Source organism: Littorina saxatilis, linkage group LG16 (genome assembly GCF_037325665.1).
Source record: "Littorina saxatilis isolate snail1 linkage group LG16, US_GU_Lsax_2.0, whole genome shotgun sequence".
In the NCBI taxonomy this organism is placed as follows: Eukaryota; Metazoa; Mollusca; class Gastropoda; order Littorinimorpha; family Littorinidae; genus Littorina; species Littorina saxatilis.
Genome location: NC_090260.1, coordinates 5,591,864 through 5,618,798, shown reverse-complemented (window position 1 = coordinate 5,618,798; position 26,935 = coordinate 5,591,864). Strand labels below are relative to the sequence as shown.

At 46.0% G+C, this 26,935-nt stretch overlaps 1 protein-coding gene across 3 annotated transcripts in view; it reads left to right on the top strand.

Moving 5' to 3' along the window:
* The window catches only part of LOC138950247 (uncharacterized), a 796,434-nt gene that overhangs the window by 104,564 nt on the left and 664,935 nt on the right, over window positions 1-26,935 (top strand). For 2 of the 3 annotated variants that reach the window (XM_070321978.1, XM_070321979.1), the window contains exons 4-6: window positions 7,790-7,906; window positions 10,046-10,229; window positions 13,319-13,401. The exons of the other annotated variant lie outside the window; for it this stretch is intronic. In XM_070321978.1, coding sequence (XP_070178079.1) covers window positions 7,790-7,906; window positions 10,046-10,229; window positions 13,319-13,401 — 384 coding nt within the window. The remainder of the gene's footprint in view (window positions 1-7,789; window positions 7,907-10,045; window positions 10,230-13,318; window positions 13,402-26,935) is intronic. 3 annotated transcript variants of the gene reach the window in all.

Sequence of the window (26,935 nt, the reverse complement as noted above, 5' to 3'; positions counted from 1 at the left end):
CTTGCGAGCGTTACGAATACATTGCGATGATGACGAATGTTCGCAAGGATATTCGGCACAGTGTAAGACATGCATAACGAATGGTTGCGAATGCCTTGCGAGGGTTACGAATACATTGTGATGATTACGAATGTCTTGCGAATACCTACGAGTACGTTGCAAAAAAGTTAATAATATGACTTCCTTGCGAATATTAGGAACATGTTGCTTTGTTAGAAACAAGAGACGAATGGTGGTGAATGGTTAAGAACATTTACGAATGTCTTGCGACCATGTCCCGATCATTGCGAATTATTGGAAAATTCTATTCGCAAGGGCAATTCGGCACAGTGTAAGAGTAGCATTAGGTTTTTTACAACCCTAAAAGCGATATAGCTTTCAGGGAGCAATGCAAATTTGATGTCAACATATCCGTTTACAGGCTGGTCTTGACTGTAAAAAGGTAATCGGTTCTAACATGTTCGTGTCTTGTTTCGCTTGACATCTTGTTACTAATCTTCATCTCCTTTAACAAGTTACATATCTTGTAGGGAGTTGGTTCGGGTGGGGTGGGGTGGGGATGGGGTGGGGGTGGGGGGGTTGGAGAGGTGGGTGAGGGGAAAGTTCCGGAATAAAACCTTCAGGTCATTCTGATCATAATCGCTCCACGCTATATCGCTTTAGTCCCTCTGACCGGACGCTAAAGTCCTACGCGAATCTATCAAAACAAGAATACAGAGTTATCTCCCATATGTTGTTCGCGAGCAGTGTTCGCGAGACGAAAATGATTGCAGATCGGCCGACTTCGACAGTGATCTGCGTTCTGTTCTTCACAGTTATCGTTCAAAGGTCAATACAAGTCGAAATTTTGGGACTGCTGCCGGAAGGAGACCGTAATATATGGTTTCATCTCTGTCAACTGGTTACAGAAAAAATCGTCTGCTCCAGCGAACGCCGAAACCAAACGGTTGATTATCACGTGGCACTGTTGCCATATTTAGAGTTGTTTGCACAGTAAATACAGCCGCGAAAAATAGCTCGCTTGAAACTGTCTTACATATCAATTCCCTCTGTAATTTAAAAATTACACAACACCATGAAAAATCATTATCGACGATCGCGAATCTGCTTACATCCATAACACATTACGAAAAGATCTAAATATGTAAAAATCGATTTCTTACCCACAGAAACCAAGGCATCCTGTCAGGGATAGAATGAGCCGAACTCATTTTGACCTGAGTTCAGGATGACCTGGCCTTCAGGTGTGTTCCGATGTGCGGCGCGTCAAACTTCGACATTTGACTATCTTTCAGAAACGGAAGACTTTAGATTTATCCTATGTCCCTGATAATAAACAAGAGCAGGAAGTGTCAAGCACGCCACGTCTAACTTACAACCGTCCTGGCTGTTCAGACACAATCATCCTAAGTACACATCTGTTCCATCGACCAGGCGCATTTGTGCACGGCCACACAGGAAGCCACACATTATGTTGTTTGTGCATACAATAATTAATGATGTTTTTTTTTTTTTTTTTTTTTTTTTCTCTTTTTTTTTTTTTTTTTTCTTTTTTTGAACCTCAGTTACAATATGACTCGCTACGAGTATGATACTGTGAGCGAAGCTGAACAGTTTAAACGTAAACAGAATGGGTTATAAATAATAATAATATCATTCTTTCGTTTAACATGGACAATCTTCGAAAATGTACAATATTTTCAATCAATTATAATTTAGCTATAATTCTCTCCGTCAACTGGCATTTGCACACTTTCACTCTTTCTCTATCCTCTCTCCCCATCCTCTCTCTCCCTCCCCTCCCCTCTCTCCCTCTCTCTATCTTTAATCGTCCTCTCTCTCTCTCTCCCCCTCTCCCCTTCTCTGTCTCTCTCACCCTCCCTGCCACTCTCTCTCTCTCTCTCTGATACTGTGAGCGATGCTGAACAGTTTAAACATAAACCCTACCATTCTCTCTCTCTCTCTCTGATACTGTGAGCGATGCTGAACAGTTTAAACATAAACAAATAGGGTTATAAATAGCAATAATATCATTCTTTCGTTTAACATGGACAATCTTCGAAAATCTCTCTTTCTCGCTCACTCTCTCCCACCCCTCCCTCCGCTCTTTCTCTACCTCTCTCTCTCTCGCACCCTCCCCTTTCCCCCTCTCTCTCTCTCTTCCTCTCTCAATCTCTCTCTCCCTCTCTCCCTCTCTCTCTCTCTCTCCCTCTCTCTCTCCCTCCCTCACTCTCCCTCCCTCACTCTCTCTCTCTCTATTACCATGGTTGTGTTTAAATGAATTAATAATAATGATATATTTTGCTGTTCGTCATAATTGTTTTCATCATTGGTTCACCTTAGTTAATACATTGACATTTGCAACGAGTCATTTACAATAGCATGATAGTACTGGGTTTCTCAGTCAAAAAGCCGAATGGAGAGCTCTCTTTCAAATATACAATTTGGGTCAAAGCCTTCTCCGTATTTGTATATACTTATTGACATTTTTGCAACAAGCAGAATAAAGTTAATATTTCTTATAGTTTGGTCCTGTTGCTTGTTCGGTTGGAAACCAAATAAAACGTCAGTTTCTTTTAATTTTATCTGTGAACCTGTTTTTATATAGATTTGCTTTTCTACGTTCTTCCAAAAAAGTGATATTCTTGGGCATTTAAAGAAAAAATGTTCAATGAAATCAATATCTCCACACAGACTACAGCGATTGTTTTCACGTTTTTTCATTTTGTGTAGTAAGATATTAGTGGGGTAGATATTATGCAATATCTTCCAGTGAAGTAGCCTTAGTCGCTCTTCCTTGGTGCAGTTGTTTGCTATCATCCAATGATTTCTTTCTATTTTATAGTTATATTTATTCATCCAAAAATGTATTGAGCAAGGAGTATTTGCTTTTTGTTTGGTAAGTAGTGATCTAAATTTTTTGGGAGTCCAGTTTTTAAGAGATTGAGGTTCTAGAGAGACAGTCGCTTCTTGAGTTTGGTTATTGTCAGCTCGCAATGATTGCGCAATGAGCGCGGTTCGCATTGCATTATAATCAAACAGCAGAGCAGGGTAGTCCCCGATTTTTTCTGCAATACGTGCGAGTGGTAATAATCCCTCGTCTGTCCATATATCTTGGACGTAATTTATGTATGCATTTGTCCATCTCTTGAAGAACAGAGGTCTGTTTCTGTACATTATCTCGTTGCTATTCCAGAGACAGGTATATTTGAATTCAGTATTGGACAGGTATATATTTCTGAATTCAAGCCATTTAATTAGACATGATTTCCAGAATTTAGATTTGACTTTTTCGAGTCCTAAAAATGTTTTTGGATTGGCAGTAGCATTGAGGCAGCAAAGGTTTGTTCCAACTTCATTAAAGATGTAGGTTGGTATTAATTTCCATTTGGCAGATGTGTCTATTTTTAACTGAGTTATCCATGTCATCATAAAGGAGGCTTGCATATCTATTATGTTTATCATATTACAACCTCCATTCTCCCCTACGTTGCACATTACACATCTTTTTACCTTTTCAAAGGCTCGCGTATTTGTGTACTTCTTTTTCCATAAAAATCGAAATAAGATTGTATTTACTTTCTGTAGGATAGTGGCTGGAGCACTTAAAGCTTGCATTGGGTATACAAATTGTGAAATCAAGAAACTTTTTACAATACATAATTTGCCTGTGATACTAAGGTTTCTTTTAGACCATATGCTTATTATTCTTTCTATTTTTTCGATTCTTACCGACCAATTCTCATTTATGTCTGATGCAGTGACATCATTTTTAAAGAGTATACCTAAAATCTTTAGTTGTTTTTTTCCATTTTAAGTCACAGAGATGTTCTCTGCTGTCCTTTTGAGATCCTAGCCACATTGCTTCCGTTTTGTTTTTATTAATTTTTAGTTGTGATATTTTCGTGAAATCAGTGACAAGCTTCATTGCATTTTCCAGATCTTGTTTTCCTTGTAATAGCATGCTAATGTCGTCAGCGTACATTGCTAATTTTATCATATCAATTGAGTTGTTAGTCTCTATCTGGGAGCGAGGTAATCGAAGTCCGTGTATGCTTGGATCGTTTCTAATCTTTATTGCAAGAATTTCCAGTCCGAGAATGAAGGCCATTGGCGAAAACGGGCAGCCTTGGCGAATTCCTGTCTCAATCGGGAATGGTTCGGAAATCCAGCCAAGGTAGTTAATACTACTTTCGGTCTCATTTGTGAGAACTTTAACCCAATGCGTAAAATTCTCGCCAAATCCGAATTTTCTGAAAGCCCATAGCATGAATTCCTTGGAGATAGAGTCAAATGCACGTGTATAATCTAGGGCCAATAAAATACCGGGTTTATTTTCATTATTCATATGTTCAATTACGTCATCTATTAATCGGATAATATTACTAGCTTTTCTACCCTTAATGAATCCCACTTGATCCTCTGAGATCAAATCACTTATAACATTCGACATCCTAAGCGCAAGGCATTTTGCTAATAATTTATAGTCTGTATTTGTAAGGGAGATGGGTCTCCAGTTACACAAGTTATCTCTTGTGAGGTCTTTTCCTTTATGGATTAAGGTTATAATAGCTCTTTTTTGTGAGGGAGACATTTCTCCTACATGAAAGGATCTTTGAATCGAGCCTAATAGTAGCTCTCTTATTCTCGACCAAAAGAATTTAATAAAACTTGTAGTCACTCCGTCACATCCCGGTGAAGAACCATTTTTCATGCTTTTTAACGCTTTAAGAAGTTCTTGTTCAGTTACTGGGTTTTCTAACGCTTCAGTTTGTTCTCGTGTCAGTTGTGGGATATCAGCTTCTCCTAAAAAAGTATTAGCCTGTGCCTCTGAGAAATCATCGGTTTTCTTAAAAACGTTTTTGTAGAATTTAACTTGTTCTTGTAGGATATCGCTTTGGGCGGTTACTGTGTTACCTTCTGCAGTTTGCAGTTTATCCATGATCTTCATGTTGGCTCGCATTTTTTCAAGTCCAAGAAAATATCTTGTGTTCTTTTCTCCTTCAGCAATATATTTTTCCTTTGATCGCTTTTGGGCGCTTTTTGCCTCATTTAATTCGTGGAGTTCTAGATTTTGTTTAACCTGGCCTCTGTGAGTCATAAGGTGTACATCATAAGGGTTGGAAGCCAGTTTTTTGTCCGTTTCATTAAGCTCTTTCGTAAGCAGGGAGCGTTCGGAAATTAATTTTCTTTTCTTTTCTTTACCATAAGCAATACAAAATTCTCTGATTTTAATTTTACATAGGTCCCATCTTATTTGCGGGTCCATATTATCGGTTTCGATAACATAGTTCTCAATTAAACTGTTCATTTTTATAACAAAATCAGGGTCATTAAGATGATTGTCGTTGAATTTCCAAAAGGAGGGTCCTCTTTCTACTGGGGAGATGCAGTACTTCAGTCGAATTAGTCGGTGATCGGTGTGTGCCATCGAGATATTTTCACACTCATAACATTTATTTAGAGCAAAGTCGGAGGCAAGCATATAATCTAATCTCCTTGCTATAAATGGAAATTGTGTTGACCATGTGAAATCTTTCTCTTCTGCGTGTGAAAGTCTCCAGACATCATTTAAATTGGAATCAATTACCGTCTTATTAAATAGCTCAACGTCTTTAGCATTATGTTTTCTACCACTAATAATATCTAAATTATTATCCAGCACACAGTTGAAATCCCCGCAGATTATCTCGTTATTAGAGTTTTCTTTACAAATATAGACATCACGAAAAAAAGCAGCTTTTTCATCTTCAGCATTAGGACCATATACATTAACAATGTGCAAATTATTCTCCTCCAGATGAACTTCAATCGCAACAATGCGTTGAGTGCTTAGGGTGCAGTTCACTTCATATGGAAAATGTTTACGTACGAGAATCACTTGTCCTTTACTGTGGTTAGTAGCCGTACTGTATTTTCCCTCCCCATTCCAGTTCCCACTGGATAATGTCGCTGTGCGTTATATACGTTTCATGCAAACAAATTATATCGTAGCGCTCCTTTGAACATTTATAAAATAATGTTTTTCGTTTTATTTTATTTCTCAGACCACGGACATTTAATGAGCAAATATTTAGATTGGCCATTTTACTGTAAGTAGAAAAATGAAGATACTATCTATCGGATTAATATCGCAGTCCATTAATCTCAGTCCGTAAGACAAAAGCAAGGTCGCAGGGAGGAGGACAGAGGGGAACACACTGTCACTGGTTAACCCCATTCCGATTGGGCCCCCATAGTGTCAGTTGAAACGGCGACGGTGTCGATGCCGGTAGTGGCAGTATCTTCCTCGTCTCCACGTGACGATAAGGTGTCGCGTCGTTTTCCAGGACACGCAACAGGGGGGGGAGAGGTTGGTGGTCTCTTTCTCGAAGGTGTGTATGACCGTGCCCGCCGACCAAACGGTAACTTGGTTTGGTGATTTGCACGAGGTGCGCGGGGCTCCCGGTACAAGGTCGAAGGGGAGACACTTTCGTGTTGAGGAGAATCCCTGGGTTGAGACGTTTCTTTTTCTTGTTGACCAATCGCATCAATCGCATCACTGCCCGAAGGTATCTCCTCATTGGTGGGTGTTTTCTCAGTGGTGGAGTCAATGTGGGTACACGAGGGGGATCCCCATTTGTGACCTGCATTGCCACAATCAAAGCACGTGACGTCACTGACACACGAGGAGGTTCCGTGACCCAGTTCCAAACACCGTCCACATTTGAGTTCACGGTTCACTCTCTGCTCAAAGTGGAATAAAGTGGGTTTAAACGGACCCAATTCCACTCTGGAAGGGAGGGGAGTTTCAGGCACCTCGATGTACATAAACCGCCGCCCCGTGAGCCATCGTGTCAAATGTCCGCTGTCATCTCTGTCCCTCTCCATGAAGAGGGCGGATCTAGGTTTCCCCCCCAGCTTCACAATCATTTCCTCAATCTCTGAATTGCTATATGATATTGGGATGTTGCCGACTGTGAGTCTGGTTGTTTTGACCTCTCTCTCACCAGCACTCGTGCGAATGATGAAAGGGTTCTTGTCGCAGGGGGTAACACTGACGCCGCGAAGAGAAAAGCCTGATAACAAAAGTTTCGCTCGAGTTGCATTTGACCGAGGGTAAATTCTCCACAGAGAGCCAAGTCTTTGGGCGCCGATAATCGTATCATGACCGGTTTTCTTTTCACAAGTGCCGCAAATTTCACGCACCGTGTAGGGTTTGTCACGCTCATTTGGTAGCGAACGCTGTTGTACGAACACAGGCAGAACATCGGACCGTTGACTGTCGGGAAACACCCCCGTCGCCATTTTCCTCTATCAGCAAGTCAGCGTGAAAGCATGACACACGTAAAAAAAAGAAAAGACAAGAATTACAGTACCTTTTTGACCGTTGGATTGGGGTTGTCGTATCAATCACATTCTTACACACAAGTCAGGCATATTATTTCAACAAAAACATCCGGCAAAAGTCCGGAGAAATCAAAATGAAGCGGAGGCGAGGTGAAAGCAGACCAGCCGACATCAGCTGGTAACCGGAAGTCCATAATTAATGATGTTAGATTTAGTTATAACGTGGAACCTGATGATGTGGGCTGGCTGCAATTATTAACATTGAAAACCAGCGTCAGAAAGGTGTGTGTGTGTGTGTGTGTGTGTGTGTGTGTGTGTGTGTGTGTTAGAGAGTGTGTATGTATGTGTGTGTGTGTGTGTGTGTGTGTTAGAGAGAGTGACGTGTGCGTGTGTGTCTGTGTGTGGTTGTGTGTCTGTGTCTGTTTTCAAACGAGGATAATCTGTTTCTTACCACCCCCAGAGGCAGAAGCGGAGATACAGTGTGCTGGAAGGTCAGTCCAGGCTGGTCATCTACGAGGGCCGCACCAAAACCAAGGTCGAGGCCGTTCTCCATCTACAGCAGGCTGTGAACGCCACAGTATGTCATGCTTTTAATTGTATCTCCATTGTACTGACTTGCAGAGAGCGTAAGTACTCACCAGTGTTATCATGCTCTGAACGCCACAGTATGTCATGCTTTTAACTGTATCCCCATCGCTCTGAACGCCACAGTATGTCATGCTTTTAACTGTATCCCCATCGCTCTGAACGCCAGCTTGTTATGAATGAAAAGTCGTAAACATAATGACAGATATATATATATATATATGTGATATGTTTGGATTAAAAACAAGCTCAGACAGTTAAAAAGAATAGATAAAAGTGCGCTTTCCTGTAAAGCGTTGTCCGCTATGGCGTGCCTTGTTGTCTTTTGTTTTGGCTACACACTCCATTGTTCTAAGTCTACGAATGACTGAAAGACGAAGAGGCCTGGGGTCTGAAACTATTCTAAGTCTAGGAATGACTGAAAGACGAAGAGGCCTGGGGTCTGAAACTGTTCTAAGTCTAGGAATGACTGAAAGACGACGAGGCCTGGGGTCTGACACTGTTCTAAGTCTAGGAATGACTGAAAGATGATGAGGCCTGGGGTCTGACACTGTTCTAAGTCTAGGAATGACTGAAAGATGATGAGGCCTGGGGTCTGACACTGTTCTAAGTCTAGGAATGACTGAAAGACGAAGAGGCCTGGGGTCTGAAACTGTTCTAAGTCTAGGAATGACTGAAAGACGAAGAGGCCTGGGGTCTGACACTGTTGTAAGTCTAAGAATGACTTGACTGAAAGATGAAGAGGCCTGGGGTCTGACACTGTTCTAAGTCTAAGAATGACTTGACTGAAAGATGAAGAGGCCTGGGGTCTGACACTGTTCTAAGTCTAGGAATGACTGAAAGACGACGAGGCCTGGGGTCTGACACTGTTCTAAGTCTAAGAATGACTTGACTGAAAGATGAAGAGGCCTGGGGTCTGACACTGTTCTAAGTCTAGGAATGACTGAAAGACGACGAGGCCTGGGGTCTGAAACTGTTCTAAGTCTAGGAATGACTGAAAGACGAAGAGGCCTGGGGTCTGAAACTGTTCTAAGTCTAGGAATGACTGAAAGACGAAGAGGCCTGGGGTCTGTTCATCTGTGGTATCCAAGACAAACATCAACCTCTTGTCTCCCCTTAGAGTGTAGTGGTTAGACAGGTGGTTCTATTGTAGAGGTGGTCGTCTTCTACAGGGGGTTATACAGGTGATTCTACGTTGAGGTAGTCGTCTTCTACAGGGAGTTATACAGACGGTTTTATTGTAGAGGTGGTCGTCTTATACAGGGAGGTATACAGGTGGTTCTACGTAGAGGTGGTCGTCTTCTACAGGGAGTTATACAGGTGGTTCTATTGGGGAGGTGGTCATCTCCTACAGGGGGTTATACATATGGTTCTATGGTAGAGGTGGTCGTCTTCTTCAGGGGGTTATACAGATGGTTCTATTGTAGAGGTGGTCGTTTTTCACAGGGGGTTAGACAGGTGGTTATATTGTTGAGGTGGTCGTCTTCTTCAGGGGGTTATACAGATGGTTCTATTGTGAAGGTGGGCGTCTTCTACAGGGGGTTATGCAGGTAGTTATATTGTCGAGGTGGTCGTCTTTTACAGGGGGTTGACAGGTGGTTATATTGTAGAGGTGGTCGTCTTCCACAGGGGATTATACAGGTGACTCTATTGTGGAAGGTTCGGGAAACTGAGATCTGTTTATTCTTGATGATGTGTTGCGGACTCTCTCTCGACTTTCACTCAAGGACATAACCAGATGACATTGTGACACTGAAAAGCAGTATACTGACATGGCAAACTTTATTCTTGTGTTTAACATCTTCCAAATACATCTTCGCCTACCCAGCCGAAGCCGGGTGGCCACAAGCCACAATGCAAAGTTGACTACATCTTGTCAGTTAGTGGATCTCACAACAACACACGTCCTCTCTCCTTACAGGGGGTTATACAGGTGGTTCTATTGTGGACGTGGTCGCCTTCTGCAGGTGGTTTTATTTATTGTTGAGGTGGTTTTACTGTACAGAAGGTTCCTCTTCCCCTTCTTACTCACTGCAGTCCCCTCCCCCCCCCCCACGACATGTAGACAGTATATAGGCTATCCTTAGTGTGACATCAGCAACTGAAGAGGTTTTAACTTCTCATTCTTCAGGGCACAAAACTTCGGCCCGGCATGTTTGGGACCTACGTGTTTGAGATCCGCATGACGGGAGATGGACCGCCTCTCGTCCTGGTGTCACGTGACAAAGCCGACATGTTGGACTGGATCTATACTCTCAACGTCGCCATTATGTTTATCAACGGTCCCGCTCGACATGTCAACTGTCCGTCACAGGGTAAGCTTTGACAGGGTCTCCACAAAAATCACAAAGCCCGGCAAAATGTGCTGAGGCGACTGGTCCCTGCACTGTATCTATTAGCATGGCAACATGTGCTGAGGCCACTGGTCCCTGCACTGTATCTATCAGCATGGCAGCATGTGCTGAGGCGACAGGTCCCTGCACTGTATCTATTAGCATGGCAACATGTGCTGAGGCGACTGGTCCCTGCACTGTATCTATCAGCATGGCAACATGTGCTGAGGCGACTGGTCCCTGCACTGTATCTATCAGCATGGCAACATGTGCTGAGGCGACTGGTCCCTGCACTGTATCTATTAGCATGGCAACATGTGCTGAGGCGACTGGTCCCTGCACTGTATCTATCAGCATGGCAACATGTGCTGAGGCGACTGGTCCCTGCACTGTGTCTATTAGCATGGCAACATGTGCTGAGGCGACTGGTCCCTGCACTGTATCTATCAGCATGGCAACATGTGCTGAGGCCACTGGTCCCTGCACTGTATCTATTAGCATGGCAACATGTGCTGAGGCGACTGGTCCCTGCACTGTATCTATTAGCATGGCATCACGTGACTGATGACTGGTCCCTGCACTGTATCTATTAGCATTGCATCACGTGACTGATCTGACCAACCAGAACTGATTTTAGCTGACCCTCTATACGTTATGGTAGTGAGGCCGGGACACTTTTTGTTTATCACTCTCAAAATTAAGAAGACATGAAAACAAGTTCTGAATTCAAAGTACATGTATAAAGCTATGTTTCCAAATAGCGACACGACGGCGGCGGCGGCAGCGACAACAAGGCTGGCGGCAGGTGAATTTTAGTGTTAGTGATTCCTTCAAAAGCGGCGCGCGGCAGGCGGATTTGTTTCTTTCTGGTTTGACTCCTGATGATGAATCGGTCACAATCTCACACAACCATGGTCAGCTATATTTGAAGCTACTTAATATGTTGGTACCAAAATTGAAAAAGATGAAACATTAAATGCAAAACCCGCTTTTGTTTCAACAACATGCTCAAAAAGCGGAACGAACCCGGTGACATTGACAACCTTTAAAGGAATTCTTGCTGGAAGATTTGCTGCTCAGTGAATACAAGTATCTGAAGAAAAAACTGTCAAAATAGATTATACACCTGGTTGTAGGGGTCTTTCTTCAAAGGTTGTCAAAGGCACCGGGTTCGTTCTGATTTTGTAGCATTTTGTTGAAATAAAAGCGGGTTTTCCCATTACATTTCTCGTCTTTTCAATGTTCTCGCCAACATAAGTAGCTTTAAATATAGTTGACCTTGAATATAGCATGTTTTTGTTTGCTGTGTGAGTGGTTCATTGTCAGAAGTCAAGCCAGAAAGAACAAAACATCCGCCTGCCGCGCCGCTTTAAATGGAAACACAAACACGAACATTCGCCTGCCGCGAGCCGTTTCGTCGCAGCCGACGCCGCCGTCGCATCGCTATTTGGAATCATAGTTTTAGCGTGGCTTATTCTATGGCATACCATTTTCAATGGTTTTAAATCATACACTTCACCATATAAAAGTACTGAAAGTCTATTTTGTTGGTCGGTGATGAACACCATGGCGCGACTCCCCCCCCCCCCCACCCCCCCGCCCTGAGTGTGCCATGCAGACCTTCTCACTTGCAAATCGCATGGTCAAAGTTCCAAAGAATCAAATGAACGATGTTCGGAAAAAACCCTGTGATAAATAAGATTTCCAAGCGTTGTGGTGATGTCGGAAAGAACTCTGTGATAAATAAGATGTCCAAGCGTTGTGGTGATGTCGGAAAGAACTCTGTGATAAATAAGATGTCCAAGCGTTGTGGTGATGTCGGAAAGAACTCTGTGATAAATAAGATGTCCTAGCGTTGTGGTGATGTCGGAAAGAACTCTGTGATAAATAAGATGTCCTAGCGTTGTGGTGATGTCGGAAAGAACTCTGTGATAAATAAGATGTCCACGCGTTGTGGTGATGTATGAAAGAACTCTGTGATAAATATGATGTCCTAGCGTTGTGGTGATGTTGGAAAGAACTCTGTGATGAATAAGATGTCCACGCGTTGTGGTGATGTCGCAAAGAACTCTCTGATAAATAAGATGTCCAAGCGTTGTGGTGATGTCGGAAAGAACTCTGTGATAAATAAGATGTCCACGTGTTGTGGTGATGTCGGAAAGAACTCTGTGATAAATAAGATGTCCACGCGTTGTGGTGATGTCGGAAAGAACTCTGTGATAAATAAGATGTCCAAGCGTTGTGGTGATGTCGGAAAGAACTCTGTGATAAATAAGATGTCCAAGCGTTGTGGTGATGTCGGAAAGAACTCTGTGATAAATAAGATGTCCAAGCGTTGTGGTGATGTCGGAAAGAACTCTGTGATAAATAAGATGTCCAAGCGTTGTGGTGATGTCGGATAGGTCTCTGTGATAAATAAGATGTCTAGGCGTTGTGGAAGAGTTGCGCCCCGCTGTGGTGACGTCAGGTGATGTCAGGTGACGTCAGCTGATGTCCGGTCACAGTGAGCCAAACAATAACAAGTTCAAACCAGCAGTCGCAGCGAATAACTGAATAATTATGATGTGTACATTATGCAGTGTCCGCTCGATATGATGCCTACCTCTTTCCACATCCCGCACATCGGGGCCACGATTCACTGGTGATGGCCTGCAGAGATCGCTGAGCACGTGTATTTCTCAACCTCCCATGACCTCAAGCAAAATTCACTTGACCTCAGGCACAACACGTTGTCGGCTATCACTGTCAGTTATTTGCTGCGATTGTTGGTTTTAACTGGTCGACCACGTGTTGTGTTTGTCTCACTAAAGTGGGGTACACCCCTAGTCTACATTTACTTCAAATGTATTGTTTTGTATTGTCTTGCTTTGATCATGAGTCTGTGTGTGTGTGTGTGTGTGTGTTTGTGTGTGTGTATTATATCTGTGTGTGTGTGTGTGTGTGTGTGTGTGTGTGTGTGTGTGTGTGTGTGTGTGTGTGTGTGTGTGTTGTGTGTGTGTGTGTGTGTGTGTGTGTGTGTATGTGTGTGTGTGTGTGTGTGTGTGTGTGTGTGTTCAAACATCACGTGGCAGGAATGACCGGGGGAGCGAAACACCAGGCAGAGGACAGGACTGACCCCAGCACGTGCCAACAGTCCGGTCTGAGTGACGCAGAGGTAGGTGACAGCTTTGGTCAGTGGAGTTCTCTTCGCTCAATCACCGTGCTCTGCACTAAGGTGTCGTCCATAATGCAAAGACAATGAAAACCTTCAAGCCAGATAGTATAAACATCGCAATGTCTCATGCGCTTGTCTGTTTCACGACCCACAAGTTTGATCCAACCAACCCTTCAGTTGAGAAGGTGAGGGATCAGGTGGGGGTGGGAGAAGTAACACACAGCTGTGATGATGAGAGGGATGGGGTAGTGGTGTGAGACGGAGGGGTAAAACACAGCTGTGATGATGAGAGGGATGGGGTAGTGGTGTCAGACGGAGGAGTAAAACACAACTGTGATGATGAGAGTGATGGGGTGGGGGTGTAAGACGGAGGAGTAAAACACAGCTGAGATGATTAGAGGGATGTTGTAGTGGTGTGAGACGGAGGAGTAAAACACAGCTGTGATGATGAGGGGGATGGGGTAGTGGTGTAAGACGGAGGATGAAGACACAGCTGTTATGATGAGAGGGATGGGGTAGGGGTGTAAAACAGAGGAGGAAAACACAGCTGTGATGATGAGAGGGATAGGGGTAGGGGTGTGAGACGGAGGAGTAAAACACACCTGTGATGATGAGAGTGATGGGGTGGGGGTGTAAGACGGAGGAGTAAAACAAAGCTGTGATGATGAGAGTGATGGGGTAGGGGTGTAAGACGGAGGAGGAAAACACAGCTGTGATGATGAAAGGGATGGGGTAGTGGTGTGAGACGGAGGAGGAAAACACAGCTGTGATGATGAGAGTGATGGGGTGGGGGTGTAAGACGGAGGAGTAAAACACAGCTGTGATGATGAGAGTGATGGGGTGGGGGTGTAAGACGGAGGAGTAAAACAAAGCTGTGATGATGAGAGTGATGGGGTAGGGGTGAGAGACGGAGGAGGAAAACACAGCTGTGATGATGAAAGGGATGGGGTAGGGGTGTAAGACGGAGGAGGAAAACACAGCTGTGATGATGAGAGGGATGGGGTAGTGGTGTGAGACGGAATGCTAAAACACAGCTGTGATGATGAAAGGGATGGGGTAGGGGTGTAAGACGGAATGCTAAAACACAGCTGTGATGATGAGAGAGATGGGGTGGGGGTGTAAGACAGAGGAGTAAAACACAGATGTGATGATGAGAGCGATGGGGTAGTGGTGTAAGACGGAGGGGTAAAACACAGCTGTGATGATGAGAGTGATGTGGTAGAGGTGTGAGACGGAGGAGAAAAACATAGCTGTGATAATGAGAGGGATGGTGGATTTGGTGTTAGACGGAAGAGTAAAACACAGCTGTAATGATCAGCGGGATGGGGGTAATGGTTAAAGACGTATAAGTAAAACACAGCTGTGATAATGAGAGTAATGGGGTAGGGGTGTTAGACGGAGAAGTAAAACACAGCTGTGATATCGAGAGGGATGGGGGTAGGGGTTAGAGACGGAGAAGTAAAACACAGCTGTGATGATGAGAGGGATGGGGCTAGTGGTGTAAGACGGAGGAGGAAAACACAGCTGTCAATATGAGAGGGATGGGGTAGGGGTGTGAGACGAAGCAGAGAAACATAGCTATGACGATAAGACGGATGGGGGTAGGGGTTTGAGACAGAGGAGTAAAACACAGCTGGGATGATGAGAGGGATGGGGTTAGTGGTGTTAGACGGAGGGGGAAAACACAGCTGTCAAAATGAGAGGGATGGGGTAGTGGTGTAAGACGGAGGAGTATAACACAGCTATGATGATGAGAGGGATGGGGGTTGTGGTGTGAGACGGAGGAGTAAAACACAGCTGTGATAATAAGAGGGGTGGAGATAGTGGTGTGAGACGGAGGAGGAAAACACAGCTGTGATAATAAGAGGGGTGGAGATAGTGGTGTGAGACGGAGGAGGAAAACACAGCTGTAAAAATAAGAGGGATGGAGATAGTGGTGTGAGACGGAAGAGGAAAACACAGCTGTGATGATAAGAGAGATGGAGATAGTGGTGTGATACGGAGGAGTAAGTCACAGCTTTGATAATAAGTTGAATGAGGTAGTGGTGTAAGACAGAGAAGGTAAACACAGCTGTGATGATGAGAGCGAAGGGGGTAGTGGTGTGAGACGATGGAGGGAAGCAGCTGTTATGATGTGAGGAACAGGGGTAGTGATGTCAGACGGAGGAGTAAAACACAGCTGTGATGATAAGAGGCATGGGGTAGTGGTGTCAGACGGAGGAGTAAAACACAGCTGTGATGATGAGAGGGATGGGGGTACGGGTGTAAGACGAAGGAGAGAAACACAGCATTGATGATGAGAGGGATGTGGTAGTGGTGTGAGAAGGAGGAGGAAAACACAGCTGTGATAATTAGAGGGGTGGAGATAGTGGTGTAAGACGGAGGAGGAAAGCACAGCTGTGATGATTAGAGGGATGGGGGTGGGGGTGTAAGACGGAGAAGTAAAACACAGCTGTGATAATAAGAGGGATAGAGATAGTGGTGTGAGACGGTGGAGGGAAGTTGCTGTTATGATGTGAGGGACAGGGGTAGTGGTGTCAGACGGAGGAGTAAAACACAGCTGTGATGATGAGAGGGATGGGGGTACGGGTGTAAGACGAAGGAGGGAAACACAGCATTGATGATGAGAGGGATGTGGTAGTGGTGTGAGACGGAGGTGGAAAACACAGCTGTGATAATTAGAGGGGTGGAGATAGTGGTGTAAGACGGAGGAGGAAAGCACAGCTGTGATAATAAGAGGGATGGAGATAGTGGTGTGAAACGGAGGAGGAAAACACAGCTGTGATAATAAGAGGGATGGAGATAGTGGTGTGAGACGGAGGAGTAAAATACAGCTGTGATGATGAGAGGGATGGGGGTAGTTGTGTGAGACGGAGGAGTAAAACACAGCTGTGATAACGAGAGGGATAGGGGTAGCGGTGTTAGATGAAGGAGGAAAACACAGCTGTGATGATGAGAGAGATGGGGTAGGGGTGTCAGACGGAGGAGTAAAACACAGCTTTGATGATGAGAGGCATGGGGGTAGTGGTGTGAGACGAAGGAGGAAAACACAGCTGTGATGATGAGAGGGATGGGGGTAGTGGTGTGAGACGGAGGAGTAAAATACAGCTGTGATGATGAGAGGTATGGGAGTAGTGGTGTGAGACGGAGGAGTAAAACACAGCTGTGATAACGAGAGGGATAGGGGTAGCGGTGTCAGACGAAGGAGGAAAACACAGCTGTGATGATGAGAGAGATTGGGTGGGGGTGTCAGACGGAGGAGTAAAACACAGCTTTGATGATGAGAGGGATAGGGGCAGTGGTGTCAGACGACGTAGGCAAACATAGCTGTGATGATGAGAGGGATGGGGTAGGGGTGTAAGACGGAGGGCTAAAACACAGCTGTAATGATCAGCGGGATGGGGGTAATGGTTAAAGACGTATAAATAAAATACAGCTGTGATGATGAGAGTAATGGGGTAGGGGTGTCAAACTGAGGAGAAAAACATAGCTGTGATGATGAGAGGGATTGGGGTAGTGGTGTAAGACGGAGGAGGAAAATACAGCTGTGATGATTAGAGAGATGGGGGTAGTGGTGTAAGACGGAGGAGGAAAATACAGCTGTGATGATGAGAGAGATGGGTTAAGGGTGTGAGACGGAGAAGAAAAACATAGCTGTGATGATGAGAGGGATGGTGGTAGTGGTGTTGGACGGAAAAGTAAAACACAGCTGTGATATCAAGATGGATGGCGGTAGGGGTTAGAGACGGAGAAGTAAAACATAGCTGTGATTATGGGAGGGATGGGGGTAGTGGTGTGAGAAGGAGGAGTAAAACACAGCTGAGATGATTAGAGGGATGGGGGTAGTGGTGTGAGACGGCGGAGTAAAACACAGCTGAGATGATGGGAGGAATGGGGGTAGGGGTGTGAGACGGAGGAGTAAAACAGCTGTGATGATGAGAGGAATATAAGTAGGTGTGTTAGACGGAGGAATATAACACAGCTGTCAATATGAGAGGGATGGGGGTTGTGGTGTGAGACGGAGGAATACAATACAGCTGTGATGATGAGAGGGATAGATTAGGGGTGTGAGACGAAGGATAAAAACACAACTGTGATGATAAAGGGGGATGGGGGTAGTGGTGTGAGATGGAAGAATAAAACACAGCTGTGATGATGAGAGGGATGGGGGTAGGGGTGTGAGATGTGGGAGGAAAACATAGCTGTGATGATGAAAGGGATGGGGGTAGTGGTGTGTGACGGAGGGGTAACACACAGCTGTGATGATGAGAGGGATGGGGTAGTGGTGTGAGACGGAAGGGTAAAACACAGTTGTGATGATGAGAAGGATGGGGTAGGGGTGTGAGACGGAGGAGGTAAACACAGCTTTGGTGATGATAGGGATGGGGGTACGGGTGTGAGACGGAGGGGTAAAACACAACTCTGATATCGAGAGGGATGGGGGTAGGGGTTACAGACGGAGAAGTAAAACATAGCTGTGATTTTGAGAGGGATGGGGGTAGTTGTGTGAGACGGAGGAGTAAAACACAGCTGAGATGATTAGAGGGATGGGGGTGGGGGTGTAAGACGGAGAAGTAAAACATAGCTGTGATTTTGAGAGGGATGGGGGTAGTGGTGTGAGACGGAGGAGTAAAACACAGCTGTGATGATGAGAGGGATGGGGGTAGTGGTGTCAGACGGAGGAGTAAAACACAGCTGTAATGATCAGCGGGATGGGGGTAATGGTTAAAGACGTACATGTATAAGTAAAATACAGTTGTGATGATGAGAGTAATGGGGTAGGGGTGTCAAACTGAGGAGAAAAACATAGCTGTGATAATGAGAGGGATGGGGGTAGTGGTGTGAGACGGAGGAGTAAAATACAGCTGTGATGATGAGAGGTATGGGGGTAGTGGTATGAGACGGAGGAGTAAAACACAGCTGTGATAACGAGAGGGATGGTGGTAGTGGTGTAAGACGGAGGAGGAAAATACAGCTGTGATGATGAGAGAGATGGGGGTAGTGGTGTAAGACGGAGGAGGAAAATAGAGCTGTGATGATGAGAGAGATGGGTTAAGGGTGTGAGACGGAGAAGAAAAACATAGCTGTGATGATGAGGGGGATGGGGGTAGTGGTGTTGGTAAAACACAGCTGTGATATCAAGATGGATGGGGGTAGGGGTTAGAGACGGAGAAGTAAAACATAGCTGTGATTATGGGAGGGATGGGGGTAGTGGTGTGAGAAGGAGGAGTAAAACACAGCTGAGATGATTAGAGGGATCGGGGTAGTGGTGTGAGACGGCGGAGTAAAACACAGCTGAGATGATGAGAGGAATGGGGGTAGGGGTGTGAGACGGGGGAGTAAAACAGCTGTGATGATGAGAGAAATATGGGTAGGTGTGTTAGACGGAGGAATATAACACAGCTGTCAATATGAGAGGGATGGGGGTTGTGGTGTGAGACGGAGGAATACAACACAGCTGTCATGATGTGAGGGATAGTGTAGGGGTGTGAGACGAATGATAAAAACACAGCTGTGATGATAAGGGGGATGGGGGTAGTGGTGTGAGCTGGAAGAATGAAACACAGCTGTGACGATGAGAGGGATGAGGGTAGGGGTGTGAGATGTGGGAGGAAAACACAGCTCTGATGATGAGAGGGATGGGGTAGGGGTTAGAGACGGAGAAGCAAAACATAGCTGTGATGATGAGAGGGATGGGGGTAGTGGTGTAAGACGGAGGAGGAAAACACAGCTGTCAATATGAGAGGGATTGGGGTAGTGGTGTGAGACGGAGTAATACAACACAGCTGTGATGATTAGAGGGATGGGGTAGGGGTGTAAGACGGAGGAGAAAAACACAGCTGAGATGATGAGAGGGATGGGGGTAGGGGTGTGAGACAGAGGAGTATAACGCAGCTGAGATAATGAGAGGAATGGGGGTAGGGGTTAGAGACGGAGAAGTAAAACACAGCTGTGATGATGAGAGGGATGGGGGTAGGGGTTAGAGACGGAGAAGTAAAACACAGCTGTGATGATGAGAGGGATGGGGATAGTGGTGTGAGACGGAGGAGCAAAACACAGCTGTGATGATGAGAGGGATGGGGGTAGTGGTGTGAGACGGAGGAGTAAAACACAGCTGTGATGATAAGAGGGGTGGAGATAGGGGTGTGAGACGGAGGAGGAAAACACAGCTGTGATAATATGAGGGGTGGAGATAGTGGTGTGAGACGGAGGAGGAAAACACAGCTGTAATAATAAGAGGGATGAAGATAGTGGTGTGAGACAGAAGAGGAAAACACAGCTGTGATAATAAGAGGGATGGAGATAGTGGTTAGAGACGGAGGAGTAAATCACAGCTTTGATAATAAGTTGAATGAGGTAGTGGTGTAAGACGGAGAAGGTAAACACAGCTCTGATGATGAGAGGGAAGGGGGTAGTGGTGTGAGACAGAGGAGGGAAGTTGCTGTTATGATGTGAGGGACAGGGGTAGTGGTGTCAGACGGAGGAGTAAAACACAGCTGTGATGATGAGAGACATGGGGTAGTGGTGCAAGACGGAGGAGAAAAACATAGCTGTGATGATCAGAGGGATGGGGTAGTGGTGTGAGACGGAGGAGGAAAACACAGCTGTGATAATTAGAGGGGTGGAGATAGTGGTGTGAAACGGAGTAGGAAAACACAGCTGTAATAATAAGAGGGATGGAGATAGTGGTGTGAGACGGAGGAGTAAAATACAGCTGTGATGATGAGAGGGATGGGGGTAGTGGTGGGAGACGGAGGAGTAAAACACAGCTGTGATAACGAGAGGGATAGGGGTAGCAGTGTCAGACGAAGGAGGAAAACACAGCTGTGATGATGAGAGAGATGGGGTAGGGGTGTAAGACGGAGGAGTAAAACACAGCTTTGATGATGAGAGGGATGGGGGTAGTGGTGTGAGACGAAGGAGGAAAACACAGCTGTGATGATGAGAGGGATGGCGGTAGTGGTGTGAGACGGAGGAGTAAAATACAGCTGTGATGATGAGAGGTATGGGAGTAGTGGTGTGAGACGGAGGAGTAAAACACAGCTGTGATAACGAGAGGGATAGGGGTAGCGGTGTGTAAGACGAAGGAGGAAAACATAGCTGTGATGATGAGAGAGATGGGGTAGGGGTATTAGACGGAGGAGTAAAACACAGCTTTGATGATGAGAGGGATAGGGGCAGTGGTGTCAGACGACTTGGGGAAACACAGCTGTGATGATGAGAGGGATGGGGTAGGGGTGTAAGACGGAGGGCTAAAACACAGCTGTAATGATCAGCGGGATGGGGGTAATGGTTAAAGACGTATAAGTAAAATACAGCTGTGATGATTAGAGTAATGGGGTAGGGGTGTCAAACTCAGGAGAAAAACATAGCTGTGATGATGAGAGTGATGGGGTAGAGGTGTGAGACGGAGGAGAAAAACACAGCTGTGATGATGAAAGGGATGGGGGAGGTGGTGTTAGACGGAAGAGTAAAACACAGCTGTAATGATCAGCGGGATGGGGGTAATGGTTAAAGACGTATAAGTAAAACACAGCTGTGATAATGAGAGTAATGGGGTAGGGGTGTTAGACGGAGAAGTAAAACACAGCTGTGATATCGAGAGGGATGGGGGTAGGGGTTAGAGACGGAGAAGTAAAACACAGCTGTGATGATGAGAGGGATGGGGCTAGTGGTGTAAGACGGAGGAGGAAAACACAGCTGTCAATATGAGAGGGATGGGGTAGTGGTGTAAGACGGAGGAGTAAAACACAGCTGTGATGATTAGAGGGATGGGGGTAGGGGTTAGAGACGGAGAAGTAAAACACAGCTGTGATGATGAGAGGGATGGGGGTAGTGGTGTAAGACGGAGGAGGAAAACACAGCTGTCAATATGAGAGGGATGGGGTAGTGGTGTAAGACGGAGGAGTATAACACAGCTATGATGATGAGAGGGATGGGGGTTGTGGTGTGAGACGGAGAAGTAAAACACAGCTGTGATGATGAGAGGGGTGGAGATAGTGGTGTGAGACGGAGGAGGAAAACACAGCTGTGATAATAAGAGGGGTGGAGATAGTGGTGTGAGACGGAGGAGGAAAACACAGCTGTAATAATAAGAGGGGTGGAGATAGTGGTGTGAGAGGGAAGAGGAAAACACAGCTGTAATAATAAGAGGGATAGAGATAGTGGTGTGAGACGGAGGAGTAAATCATAGCTTTGATAATAAGTTGAATGAGGTAGTGGTGTAAGACGGAGAAGGTAAACACAGCTCTGATGATAAGAGCGAAGGGGGTAGTGGTGTGAGACGATGGAGGGAAGCAGCTGTTATGATGTGAGGAACAGGGGTAGTGATGTCAGACGGAAAAGTAAAACACAGCTGTGATGATAAGAGGCATGGGGTAGTGGTGTCAGACGGAAAAGTAAAACACAGCTGTGATGATAAGAGGCATGGGGTGGTGGTGTCAGACGGGGGAGTAAAACACAGCTGTGATGATAAGAGGCATGGGGTAGTAGTGTCAAACGGAGGAGTAAAACACAGCTGTGATGATGAGAGGGATGGGGGTAGTGGTGTAAGACGAAAGAGGGAAACACAGCATTGATGATGAGAGGGATGAAGTAGTGGTGTGAGACGGAGGAGGAAAACACAGCTGTGATAATTAGAGGGGTGGAGATAGTGGTGTAAGACGGAGGAGGAAAGCACAGCTGTGATGATTAGAGGGATGGGGGTGGGGGTGTAAGACGGAGAAGTAAAACACAGCTGTGATAATAAGAGGGATAGAGATAGTGGTGTGAGACGGTGGAGGGAAGCAGCTGTTATGATGTGAGGAACAGGGGTAGTGATGTCAGACGGAGGAGTAAAACACAGCTGTGATGATAAGAGGCATGGGGTAGTGGTGTCAGACGGAGGAGTAAAACACAGCTGTGATGATGAGAGGGATGGGGGTACGAGTGTAAGACGAAGGAGGGAAACACAGCATTGATGATGAGAGGGATGTGGTAGTGGTGTGAGACGGAGGAGGAAAACACAGCTGTGATAATTAGAGGGGTGGAGATAGTGGTGTAAGACGGAGGAGGAAAGCACAGCTGTGATAATAAGAGGGATGGAGATAGTGGTGTGAAACGGAGGAGGAAAACACAGCTGTGATAATAAGAGGGATGGAGATAGTGGTGTGAGACGGAGGAGTAAAATACAGCTGTGATGATGAGAGGGATGGGGGTAGTTGTGTGAGACGGAGGAGTAAAACACAGCTGTGATAACGAGAGGGATAGGGGTAGCGGTGTTAGATGAAGGAGGAAAACACAGCTGTGATGATGAGAGAGATGGGGTAGGGGTGTCAGACGGAGGAGTAAAACACAGCTTTGATGATGAGAGGCATGGGGGTAGTGGTGTGAGACGAAGGAGGAAAACACAGCTGTGATGATGAGAGGGATGGGGGTAGTGGTGTGAGACGGAGGAGTAAAATACAGCTGTGATGATGAGAGGTATGGGAGTAGTGGTGTGAGACGGAGGAGTAAAACACAGCTGTGATACCGAGAGGGATAGGGGTAGCGGTGTCAGACGAAGGAGGAAAACACAGCTGTGATGATGAGAGAGATTGGGTGGGGGTGTCAGACGGAGGAGTAAAACACAGCTTTGATGATGAGAGGGATAGGGGCAGTGGTGTCAGACGACGTAGGCAAACATAGCTGTGATGATGAGAGGGATGGGGTAGGGGTGTAAGACGGAGGGCTAAAACACAGCTGTAATGATCAGCGGGATGGGGGTAATGGTTAAAGACGTATAAATAAAATACAGCTGTGATGATGAGAGTAATGGGGTAGGGGTGTCAAATTGAGGAGAAAAACACAGCTGTGATGATGAGAGGGATGGGGGTAGTGGTGTAAGACGGAGGAGGAAAATACAGCTGTGATGATTAGAGAGATGGGGGTAGTGGTGTAAGACGGAGGAGGAAAATACAGCTGTGATGATGAGAGAGATGAGTTAAGGGTGTGAGACGGAGAAGAAAAACATAGCTGTGATGATGAGAGGGATGGTGGTAGTGGTGTTGGACGGAAAAGTAAAACACAGCTGTGATATCAAGATGGATGGCGGTAGGGGTTAGAGACGGAGAAGTAAAACATAGCTGTGATTATGGGAGGGATGGGGGTAGTGGTGTGAGAAGGAGGAGTAAAACACAGCTGAGATGATTAGAGGGATGGGGGTAGTGGTGTGAGACGGCGGAGTAAAACACAGCTGAGATGATGGGAGGAATGGGGGTAGGGGTGTGAGACGGAGGAGTAAAACAGCTGTGATGATGAGAGGAATATGGGTAGGTGTGTTAGACGGAGGAATATAACACAGCTGTCAATATGAGAGGGATGGGGGTTGTGGTGTGAGACGGAGGAATACAAAACAGCTGTCATGATGAGAGGGATAGTGTAGGGGTGTGAGACGAAGGATAAAAACACAGCTGTGATGATAAGGGGGATAGGGGTAGGGGTGTGATCTGGAAGAATAAAACACAGCTGTGATGATGAGAGGGATGTGGGGAAGGGGTGTGAGATGTGGGAGGAAAACATAGCTGTGATGATGAAAGGGATGGGGGTAGTGGTGTGTGACGGAGGGGTAACACACAGCTGTGATGATGAGAGGGATGGGGTAGTGGTGTGAGACGGAAGGGTAAAACACAGTTGTGATGATGAGAAGGATGGGGTAGGGGTGTGAGACGGAGGAGGTAAACACAGCTTTGGTGATGATAGGGATGGGGGTACGGGTGTGAGACGGAGGGGTAAAACACAACTCTGATATCGAGAGGGATGGGGGTAGGGGTTAGAGACGGAGAAGTAAAACATAGCTGTGATTTTGAGAGGGATGGGGGTAGTTGTGTGAGACGGAGGAGTAAAACACAGCTGAGATGATTAGAGGGATGGGGGTGGGGGTGTAAGACGGAGAAGTAAAACATAGCTGTGATTTTGAGAGGGATGGGGGTAGTGGTGTGAGACGGAGGAGTAAAACACAGCTGTGATGATGAGAGGGATGGGGGTAGTGGTGTGAGACGGAGGAGTAAAACACAGCTGTAATGATCAGCGGGATGGGGGTAATGGTTAAAGACGTACATGTATAAGTAAAATACAGTTGTGATGATGAGAGTAATGGGGTAGGGGTGTCAAACTGAGGAGAAAAACATAGCTGTGATAATGAGAGGGATGGGGGTAGTGGTGTGAGACGGAGGAGTAAAATACAGCTGTGATGATGAGAGGTATGGGGGTAGTGGTATGAGACGGAGGAGTAAAACACAGCTGTGATAACGAGAGGGATGGTGGTAGTGGTGTAAGACGGAGGAGGAAAATACAGCTGTGATGATGAGAGAGATGGGGGTAGTGGTGTAAGACGGAGGAGGAAAATAGAGCTGTGATGATGAGAGAGATGGGTTAAGGGTGTGAGACGGAGAAGAAAAACATAGCTGTGATGATGAGGGGGATGGGGGTAGTGGTGTTGGTAAAACACAGCTGTGATATCAAGATGGATGGGGGTAGGGGTTAGAGACGGAGAAGTAAAACATAGCTGTGATTATGGGAGGGATGGGGGTAGTGGTGTGAGAAGGAGGAGTAAAACACAGCTGAGATGATTAGAGGGATCGGGGTAGTGGTGTGAGACGGCGGAGTAAAACACAGCTGAGATGATGAGAGGAATGGGGGTAGGGGTGTGAGACGGGGGAGTAAAACAGCTGTGATGATGAGAGAAATATGGGTAGGTGTGTTAGACGGAGGATCTGGATCTGGATCTGGATGTAGTACATTGCAGTAGCCAATAATGGCTGTCGTCGCAATGGGCGAGAGAGCGCAGCGTGACGGAGTTTAAAAACTTTCTATACATGCATGCCCTTCCAGGTTGGTGGTGTCAACTGCTGGAATTTGGGCAGTGTTTAAAAGCAGGATAAAAACACCTGGCGGTGCGCCTATGGTGGTGGGGCCCTGCCAACACCTGATGTAAATGTGTTGGCAGTTGCTGAATGTACCACGGAGTCTTGTAGGCGGTTCCATTCAGCCGGCGTCCTGACAAAAAAAGAGTTTCTATACGGTTCAGATCGGCTATCCGGAATTTTGAAGGGTCTCGAGTTGTTGTAGACTCGCTTCTCAACGGGGTTTTCTGATGTGCACCCGTGAAACTTTGTTGATGTAATTTTCCGCTTGGTCTTATCTGCGGGGGTGAGGAAACTTTCTGGGGGTATGGCTGGTACTTGTCCTCCCGTTATTTTATATAGCATTGTCAGGCGGAGTTGTTTGCGCCGATCTGCAAGTGTGGGTAGGTTTAGTCGCTGTAGCATTGCTGTGATGCAGCCAGGTTCTCTGGATCTGTAGTCTTTGCAGATGAATCTGGCTGCCTTGTGCTGTACCTTCTCTGTACACAGCTGTCAATATGAGAGGGATGGGGGTTGTGGTGTGAGACGGAGGAATACAACACAGCTGTCATGATGTGAGGGATAGTGTAGGGGTGTGAGACGAATGATAAAAACACAGCTGTGATGATAAGGGGGATGGGGGTAGTGGTGTGAGCTGGAAGAATGAAACACAGCTGTGACGATGAGAGGGATGAGGGTAGGGGTGTGAGATGTGGGAGGAAAACACAGCTCTGATGATGAGAGGGATGGGGTAGGGGTGTAAGACGGAGGAGAAAAACATAGCTGTGATGATCAGAGGGATGTGAGTAGTGGTGTTAGACGGAGGAGGAAAACACAGCTGTCAATATGAGAGGGATTGGGGTAGTGGTGTGAGACAGAGTAATACAACACAGCTGTGATGATTAGAGGGATGGGGTAGGGGTGTAAGACGGAGGAGAAAAACACAGCTGAGATGATGAGAGGGATGGGGGTAGGGGTGTGAGACGGAGGAGTAAAACACAGCTGAGATAATGAGAGGGATGGGGGTAGGGGTTAGAGACGGAGAAGTAAAACACAGCTGTGATGATGAGAGGGATGGGGGTAGGGGTTAGAGACGGAGAAGTAAAACACAGCTGTGATGATGAGAGGGATGGGGATAGGGGTGTGTGACGTAGGAGAAAAACATAACTGTGATGATGAGAGGGATGGGGGTAGTGGTGTGAGACGGAGGAGGAAAACACAGCTGTGATAATAAGAGGGGTGGAGATAGTGGTGTGAGACGGAGGAGGAAAACACAGCTGTGATAATAAGAGGGATAGAGATAGTGGTGTGAGACGGAGGAATAAAACACAGCTGTAATAATAAGAGCGGTGGAGATAGTAGTGTGAGACAGAAGAGGAAAACACAGCTGTGATAATAAGAGGGATGGAGATAGTGGTTAGAGACGGAGGAGTAAATCACAGCTTTGATAATAAGTTGAATGAGGTAGTGGTATAAGACAGAGAAGGTAAACACAGCTCTGATGATGAGAGGGAAGGGGGTAGTGGTGTGAGACGGAGGAGGGAAGCGGCTGTTATGATGTGAGGGACAGGGGTAGTGATGTCAGACGGAGGAGTAAAACACAGCTGTGATGATAAGAGGGATGTGGTAGTGATGTCAGACGGAGGAGTAAAACACAGCTGTGATGATGAGAG